Source organism: Galeopterus variegatus, unplaced genomic scaffold (assembly GCF_000696425.1).
Source record: "Galeopterus variegatus unplaced genomic scaffold, G_variegatus-3.0.2 Scaffold7006, whole genome shotgun sequence".
NCBI lineage: Eukaryota > Metazoa > Chordata > Mammalia > Dermoptera > Cynocephalidae > Galeopterus > Galeopterus variegatus.
In genome coordinates this window covers 47331-54997 of record NW_007733117.1, presented here as the reverse complement: position 1 = coordinate 54997, position 7667 = coordinate 47331, and the positions used below count along the sequence as shown (strand labels likewise).

General features: G+C 60.9%; 3 protein-coding genes across 3 annotated transcripts in view; 2 read left to right on the top strand and 1 right to left on the bottom strand.

Moving 5' to 3' along the window:
* LOC103606977 (clathrin heavy chain 2-like) overlaps positions 1-444 on the top strand; it is a gene marked incomplete at its 5' end in the record, with an annotated part of 59795 nt that extends 59351 nt beyond the window's left edge. The window contains 2 exons of the mRNA XM_008591536.1: positions 142-249; positions 341-444. Of these exons, the coding sequence (XP_008589758.1) occupies positions 142-249; positions 341-444 (212 nt within the window). The remainder of the gene's footprint in view (positions 1-141; positions 250-340) is intronic.
* Positions 30-2888, top strand: SLC25A1 (solute carrier family 25 (mitochondrial carrier; citrate transporter), member 1). Its single transcript, XM_008591534.1, has 8 exons — positions 30-249; positions 341-440; positions 517-655; positions 1187-1271; positions 1427-1531; positions 1695-1810; positions 1891-1964; positions 2156-2888. Exons 3-8 carry the CDS (start codon positions 524-526, stop codon positions 2268-2270), a joined length of 627 nt encoding a protein of 208 aa, XP_008589756.1. The 5' UTR covers positions 30-249; positions 341-440; positions 517-523; the 3' UTR covers positions 2271-2888.
* A 3893-nt stretch (positions 2889-6781) lies between these two features.
* Positions 6782-7445, bottom strand: LOC103606976 (myosin IC heavy chain-like). Its single transcript, XM_008591535.1, has 2 exons — positions 7174-7445; positions 6782-7070 (listed from the first exon to the last, which is right to left on the bottom strand). Exons 1-2 carry the CDS (start codon positions 7443-7445, stop codon positions 6782-6784), a joined length of 561 nt encoding a protein of 186 aa, XP_008589757.1.
* Between the last annotated feature and the right edge of the window lie 222 nt (positions 7446-7667).

Genomic DNA, 7667 nt, shown 5'->3' with positions numbered 1-7667 from the left:
GTGGGGCCCCGACCCGGCCTCCCCACGGTGGCGGCAGCGCCGGGTAAAGTCCGAGGCGGGGGAGGGGCTCGAGGGCCGGCGGCTGCAGCTGGCCAAGGCAGACGGGCCGGGTCTCAGGAGGTGGGCACCGGGTTCCCGCAGGCGGCCTGGCGGGCGGCATCGAAATCTGCATCACGTTCCCCACCGAGTACGTGAAGACGCAGCTGCAACTGGACGAGCGCTCGCACCCGCCTCGGTACCGGGGCATCGGTGAGGAGGGGCGGCCCGGAGCCGCGAGGGGCGGAGAGCTGCGGAGGGCGGGCGCCCGGGGCGGTGGGGTCCTGACCAGCCCCTCCCCCAGGGGACTGCGTGAGGCAGACGGTCCGCAACCATGGCGTCCTGGGCCTGTACCGCGGCCTCAGCTCCCTGCTCTACGGCTCCATCCCCAAGGCGGCCGTCAGGTAAGACCTCGCTCAGGGCGGCCACGGGAGTAGATCCCGGTGAAGGCAACGCCTCTTATCGGCTTCCCGCCCCCAGGTTCGGAATGTTCGAGTTCCTCAGCAACCACATGCGGGACGCCCAGGGGCGGCTGGACAGCACGCGCGGGCTTCTGTGCGGCCTGGGCGCCGGTGTGGCTGAGGCCGTGGTGGTCGTGTGTCCCATGGAGACCATCAAGGTAGGGAAGGTCTTGGCAGGGGGGGCAGGGAATGTAGGGGTTGCTGGTTGGCCGGCCAGGGGTGGTCCTGTGCTCCCCACAGGAGATCGGAGATCGGAGGGTATTGAGGGAGCGGGGCAAGGCATGCAGGGAGGACTACCCGGGAGCTAGGTGCAGGAGGTCTGGCAGGAAGGGCCACCAGTGGAGGCTGCAGGTGGAAACTGGGCTCTGTCCTGAAGGCAGTGGGAAGTCGTTATTAAGGTCTTTAAAAAATACTTTCAAAAACAGAAAACACGAGATAATACATTTGCTGCCAAAACTGTGGGAAATTGCAGCAAATATAACTGCAGAGATAACTTCACCAGGTGGGCCCTCTTCTGTCCTGGGGCCTCTTCTGTGTTGGTGTCCCTGTGCTGCACTGCTTCCAGGTAAAGAGCTGCACCCCCAGCTCTGGCCTGACTTTGGTGGGCTCTAAGCCAGACAACCAAGGGGCCAAGTGTGCCCTTCAGGTGGTGGCCCATGAACCAATTTCTTTGCTTCCCTTTTTCTCAGGTGAAGTTCATTCATGACCAGACCTCCCCCAACCCTAAGTACAGAGGGTTCTTCCATGGGGTCAGGGAGATTGTGCGGGAACAAGGTGAGCCGCTGACTGTCTTCCTTAGGGTCAGGGACCTTGGCCAGGCTGGAAAGGGCCTGCAATTCCCCTTCCTGCCTTGGCACTGCATGCAGTGCCCCCAATCCCCAGCTGGGGCCTGGGCAACACCAGTGTGACCCCACACTGCTTGCCCCCAGGGCTGAAGGGGACGTACCAGGGCCTCACAGCCACTGTGCTGAAGCAAGGCTCAAACCAGGCCATCCGCTTCTTTGTCATGACCTCCCTGCGCAACTGGTATCGAGGTGCGTGAACCCCCGGACCCCACTTCCAAACACTGAGCTAGGCTCCTCCCCTTGGGCCATTTCTGGGGATGTGGTGGCCCACCTTCATTGGCCCTGATCCAGGCTCCTCCCCAGCCTTCAAAGCCTCTTCTTAGCATCCCCTGACTGTACCCCCCCCATCCAGGGGACAACCCTAACAAACCCATGAACCCACTGATCACTGGGGTCTTCGGAGCTATTGCGGGTGCAGCCAGTGTCTTTGGGAACACACCTCTGGACGTGATCAAGACCCGGATGCAGGTGGGCATGGGGCCAAGAAGGGAGGAGGGGAACTGGGGATGGGCTGGCTGCTGAGGCTCTGGCCTGCGGGTATCCTGCAGGGCCTGGAGGCGCACAAATACCGGAACACATGGGACTGCGGCCTACAGATCCTGAGGAAGGAGGGGCTCAAGGCGTGAGTGGGAGATGGGCAGGGCTGTTGTCCCCACCCCAGACCCTTCCTGGCCTTCTCCCTGTCTGCCACAGGCTTTCCCCCTTGGACCTGCAGCATCCGGTGGGTGCCCTTTCTAGGGACACTGTTCTTCATCTGCCTCCTTCACTTCCTCTTTACTCTTCCCTCCCTTTTCCACCCCTCCCCCAACCCAGATTCTACAAGGGCACTGTCCCCCGCCTGGGCCGGGTCTGCCTGGATGTGGCCATCGTGTTTATCATCTATGACGAGGTGGTAAAGCTGCTCAACAAAGTGTGGAAGACGGACTAAGCCCAGAGAGTCTGTGTGGTACTGCCCCAGGTGCCTCCAGACCAGCCCTACCCCTCTCCCCTCACGTGACTCGAGTGCAGTCGTGCCAAAAGGCTCCCTTCCCATGTCCCACAGCTCCATGGTCTGGTCTGTCCATTATGGCCATCAAGTCCATGTGTTTCATAGTGCCATGTCTCCCCTGTGGTCTCGATGTGACACCACCATGGTGTCCTCGTGTCTGGCCCTGCCACGGCTGGGTGTCCCTCTGGTCTGTGAATCTGTGCCCACTTGTCCCTGTGCTTACTCGTGAGTCCTGTGCCTGTTTCATGTTTTGTGTCATGTGACCCTGTGCCCCAACTCCCAGGGTGCCTGTGTGGCCTGGGTCCACAGCCCTGTAGCCATGTCCCGGTCCCAGTCTGGTGCCTTCCACCCTGGGCAGCAGGGGCACCCTGCCCCAGCCTACCACAGCTGCCTCCGGGCCTCAGCCTGGCCTCACTGCATTCCAGGGGCTGCATGCCCCCCGCTTCTCCCGCCATTGGCCTTAACTGGCCCTCGGGCCCTCTCTCCGCCCGGGACAGGGTGGCACCTGCCACTCTCAGGACCACCCTGGCAAGACAGAATAAACCGGATCCTGTTTATCTTCCTGCCCCTGCTTCCATCCCTGTATGGGCCCATCTATAGGTGGGTAGTGACGGCCTTGCCTCTGCAGAGGGGCAGCTCCCACCCACCTGAGGACAGTGCTGCAGGGGGATGGGAGGCCAACCAGCCAGCAGGGTGGTGGGCAAGCCTTGTGTCCACCCTGGGGCCACAGTGTTGGTTCCCCGAGAGACCCAGCACCAGGCTAAGAAGGAACTGGGCCATGTCCAGGCCTTCCCTGTGGTAAGGTCTTGTAGCGTTGTGGGCTGGAGGGTATATCCATGAGCCCTCAAAGTGGCCTGGCAGACAGCACCAAGTGGGCAGAGTGGACTGCAGGGCCCAGGAGACAGTGCTACCAGGACGCCGCCTGCCTCTCAACAGGGGAAAGGTCGGTGCAGGGTCCCTCAGTCTGTGGCAGGGCCTGCCTCCTCACCTCCCTCTCTCAGGGGGTTTCTTTGTGAAATAGGATGCTTGCAGGGAGGAGGGCACCTTGGTGGGGGTTCCCTGCTTCTGCTCTCCTGAGTCTCTGAGCAGACCCTCATTCCTTCACCCAGGCTGGGACACAGGTATCCTGAGGCAGGAGGGGGGTGGGGCTGGTTGGCCAGGGCCCTAGGGATCCCCAGACACCTCACCCCACAGCTCTGGACCTCAGGGGAAGGTGGTCTGGCTGGAATCTCCCTGCCTGAGGATCCAGGCACAGGCAGAAGCCAAGCCAGGGCTGGAGGCCGCAGAGCCCTGAGCTGGTGTGTCCCCTGGCCTGGGACCCTACTTCCACAGTCTATGAACCAAGTGAAGGACACCCATAGGCAGGAGGGATCAACCAGTGCTCCCAGCTGTGTAGGAGCAGAAATCACCTTCTGTCCAAGTGTCTCTGTCCACGAAGGAAGTCGCGCAAGTGTTTGACTCAGACAGAAATAGCCTCTTGCCAGCAGGAAACTTCTGTAGGCAGGTCCCCTCCCTGGAGTTGCTCCTTGGGGGGTCAGTGCCCTGTGCCAGCCTCTTCACGCAGTGCCAGATCCGTAGAGCCCAGGCCAAGTGTGCAACTGGGGAGTAAGGCAGATCTAAGGGCCAAGCGTGGGCTTGGAGGACAAAGGGAGCACGGTGTCTTCAAGTCTCCTTGGGGACAGCCTCTGAACTAGGGAAGGCCTGGAGGTTGGTCACCACCCAGAGCCTGCACTGTCTTGGGCTGGCCACACCCAAAGGTAGCCCTGGGGACCAGGCTACAAAGCCTGCCCACCCAAAGAGGCCCTGGGGCTGTCCCCCCTCTCCCATACACATCAGGGCATGCAGGCACCAAGGCTGGAGTCCCATGCAAGGAGGTTCCCTGTCCCCCAAGCCCAGGTCACCAGCTCTGGACCTCAGAAGCTTTTCTGTGGGGATGAAGAGCAGGGATGGACAGCACTGGTTCACAGTGCAGGCCACAGAGGCTGGAGGGGCACTCAGCACCCTGGGAACTGCCCTCTAGGCTGGGCAGTAGGGGTGATGGGTGGGGCAGAATGTGAGGCTCAGAGGCCCTGCTCCCCAATTTGCTGTGTGGCCTGGGCAAGTCGCCCAACCTCAATTTCCTAATCTGAGAAGTGGGGTAATAAGAACCCACCTCAGTGGGTTACAAGATAATCCCTGTTAGGGTGCTTAGGACAATGCTTAGCACAGAGTACATCCTCACACATGGTAGCTTTTGAGGTTGCAGGAGGTTGTTTGCAGACTCCCCAGTTTCCAGGTAGTTCTTGGAGCAGACAGCCCAACAGCATGCGCCCACATACTGACCTCCAGAGATGCCAGCCACACTGACTACACACCTGCACCTGAATCCTGTCCCTGTGCCCCTTCACAGAGAGGAAGGGGCCAAGGCTGAACTGGGCTGAGAGTAGGGGTAGGACCGCATGGTCTACATCTACCCTGGGACCCATTCCCCAGGAACAATCTAGCTCCCATCCTCTCCTCAGGGAGGACAAGGACCCTGCCATCCCCAAGGTCCCCTTGCCTGTGCCTCAAAGCACAGGGTGGACATAAGGTAGCCCAGCCAGAAATGTTGACTTAGCTGGGTCTGAGTCCTTTGTGACTGTGAGCACAGAGGAGCCACCTGCCCTGGTAAAACTCACACGCCATCTGAGGAAGTTGCTGCCTCAATTCTTGAAGCTGAGACCTGAGGGAAAGTATATCTCCATGAAAGAAATGGCAGTGCCTCTGGGCTGGAGGTGGTTGGAGAGGCGGGAAGGGGGGGGGGTCTGAGTCCTTTGTGACTGTGAGCACAGAGGAGCCACCTGCCCTGGTAAAACTCACACGTCATCTGAGGAAGTTGCTGCCTCAATTCTTATAGCTGAGACCTGAGGGAAAGTATATCTCCATGAAAGAAATGGCAGTGCCTCTGGGCTGGAGGTGGTTGGAGAGGCGGGAAGGGGGGACGAGTAGGCGGGAGGGGGGGACGAGTAGGGTGAGAGGACAAAGAAGTGGCCAATGGCAGGGGACCAGCACAGACCCTGGGGGGCACTGGGGCTGGAACTTTTCCTGCCCTTGTAATGGCAGCAAAGGGGCAGAGAGACGTGGCGGAGGTGGGTCTTTGAGCTAATCCAGAGGCAGAATTTCTAGCCCCCACCAACCAGGAAGCATGAGCAGTGTTGGGGAGAACCCCAGGAGGTGGGTGGGTGTACACATCATTGTACAGTAGTGTCACTATGTCCTGCCCACAGCCAGAGCCTGGTGACTAGTCGGAAGTCACAGCTAGCCTCCACTCAGCCTCAGACAGCCTCCACCATCTGGCACAGCTTCAAGCCTGTGATCCTCACAGACTGTGCCCAGGAGACAAATGGCCTCAGACAGGCACGGAAGCAGAGGCAAGGTGGTGACCAAACCTGGGGTAGGGATTGGCCAACCTCCAGCCCTGTTTTCACCACTGTGGGGCTGAGGATGAGTGTCCTGTCTCCTCTAAGCCAAGGCCCCAGGCAGCTGCCCTCTATCCACCCCTGCCCCAGATTCCTTGAAGCTCCCCTTACACACTGCTGCATGGACACCCCCAGGGTTTTCCATGACCTTGTGTAGGTGATTGATGGCAGTCAGTTCAGTACCCAAAAAAGCCAGTTAATACTGACAAATGGGTCTGTCTGCTTTCAGCCAACAAAGAGAATTCTGGTTTTCGGATCGTGTCCCTCAGCACTCAGCAAATACAGCCTTGGTTGAGGGTGAATGAGGGTAGTATTTTTCTAGCTCACTTTTTATTTTCTACGTGTTTTCACAGATTCCCCAGACAGGGGTCTTAGATAAGGGGCACAGAATGAGGGGATCTGAGGAACTCCTGGCCTCAAGACCTGGGAACAGGGACGGAGACACAGGCAGTGAAGAACTGGCTTGAAATGACTGGGAGCACCATAGAGAACACTCAGGATAGTAAATAAATATGGCCTAGGCCAGCAAGGGTGACCCGTGGAAAACATGGTGGCCCCTGGTGTGGCCCTGTAGCTCCCCTCCTCCTCCACCCACCTGGCAAATATCCCTGAGAGCAGCCTCCCCTCTGCTCAGGTTGGGCTACGCCCTGACCCCGGACCCTCGCCAACGAGGCCCTTATCACACTCTGGCCACATTTGTCTCCTCTGCCTGGCCAGCCACCCCCACCTACCACCCACTTAATCCTCCATTGGCTGGGCCTGACCTGGGAACTGTGACCTGGGGTGTCATATCCTGAAGTGACCTCAAAGGACACACCATCTGGCCCCTCTACTCCCAAGCTCTGCTCAAATGCCTACCGTGGTGGAGGCTCAGCTAGCTCCCAGAGCAGCCCAAGCCCTGGCTGAAAAGCGCTGCCTCCGGAAGCCCCTGGGGCCCTGAGCAGTTTTTACGCGCTGACCGGGCTGAGGCCCCCGAGGCTCTCAGGGCGGCCTGCTCGTCTGCCCGAGGCGACCCTACACACTTGACCGCACATCGGAGTCCCCTCCCCCCACCGCCGCTGCCGATGACCCTGGCGAGTCAGCCCCTCCTCTCGGTGCCCGCAGACTCCCCCGGGGTTGTAATGGGGGGAAATGCTCGCGATCGTGATACGAGGGCTTATCCTGCGGGTCGGACCAGGTCACGCCAGGGCCAGGAGAAGGGTCGCTTCTGGTGAGCGGCGAGGGCCATGGCCGCAGACCACAAGGGCCTCCCTCAGCTCCCGGCCACGGAGGTCCGGAGACGGAAGCTTCCCGGGGCCTATTTCTGAAAGAGAAGTCGGATTTCAACGGCCTCGGGGACAGGAGATCCAGGCAGCAGACAGCCGCGGAGCCGGGTCGCGTTCCCGGAGGGCCGAGGCCATCCGCGCTGGCGAAGCTCGCGCCCGGAAGTCAAAGCGGCGTGCGCTGATGGCGTCATGAGGATGCGCCCGGCCGCTGGGGGCAGCGCACGCGCTCTGCCCCGACTGCGAGAGCACGAGCCGAGACGCTCACGCTGCTGCGGGCTCTTCCCTCTGGTCACGGCTCGGCTGCCTGGAGGTCCCTCGCGGTCACTGCCGCTAGCCCCTGGTCCTCGGATTTTACCGCGAGTTGCCCCGCCTTCGCCTGCAGCCACGCGACGCTCGACCGGCTCAGCCGTCATTGTCCACCCTCCCCAAGTCGGCTCCTCCCCGCACGACCGGCTGCTCACGCTGGAGGCTGGCTGCCCAGGGTCCTCCTGACGCGCCAGCCTGAGGGGACGTTTCCCGGCCTCCCGCCCCACCCTTCCCTGCCAGGAGATGCCTCCGTGTCCCAGAGCTGGACATCTCCCGCGGCAGCCTGCTCTTGCCTGTGCCCGCGCGGTTCCCTCTCCCTGGAATACTTC

What these genes read in the sequence shown, in the direction of transcription:
- SLC25A1 (XM_008591534.1), top strand. Translation starts at nt 524, where the DNA reads ATGTTCGAGTTCCTCAGCAACCACATGCGGGACGCCCAGGGGCGGCTG. An exon ending in GGAGATTGTGCGGGAACAAG is followed by an intron (nt 1,272 to 1,426) that starts GTGAGCCGCTGA and finishes GCTTGCCCCCAG; the next exon opens with GGCTGAAGGGGACGTACCAG. An exon ending in TGATCAAGACCCGGATGCAG is followed by an intron (nt 1,811 to 1,890) that starts GTGGGCATGGGG and finishes GGTATCCTGCAG; the next exon opens with GGCCTGGAGGCGCACAAATA.
- LOC103606976 (XM_008591535.1), bottom strand. Translation starts at nt 7,445, where the DNA reads ATGACGGCTGAGCCGGTCGAGCGTCGCGTGGCTGCAGGCGAAGGCGGG. An exon ending in TCCGGGCGCGAGCTTCGCCA is followed by an intron (nt 7,071 to 7,173) that starts GCGCGGATGGCC and finishes CTTCTCTTTCAG; the next exon opens with AAATAGGCCCCGGGAAGCTT.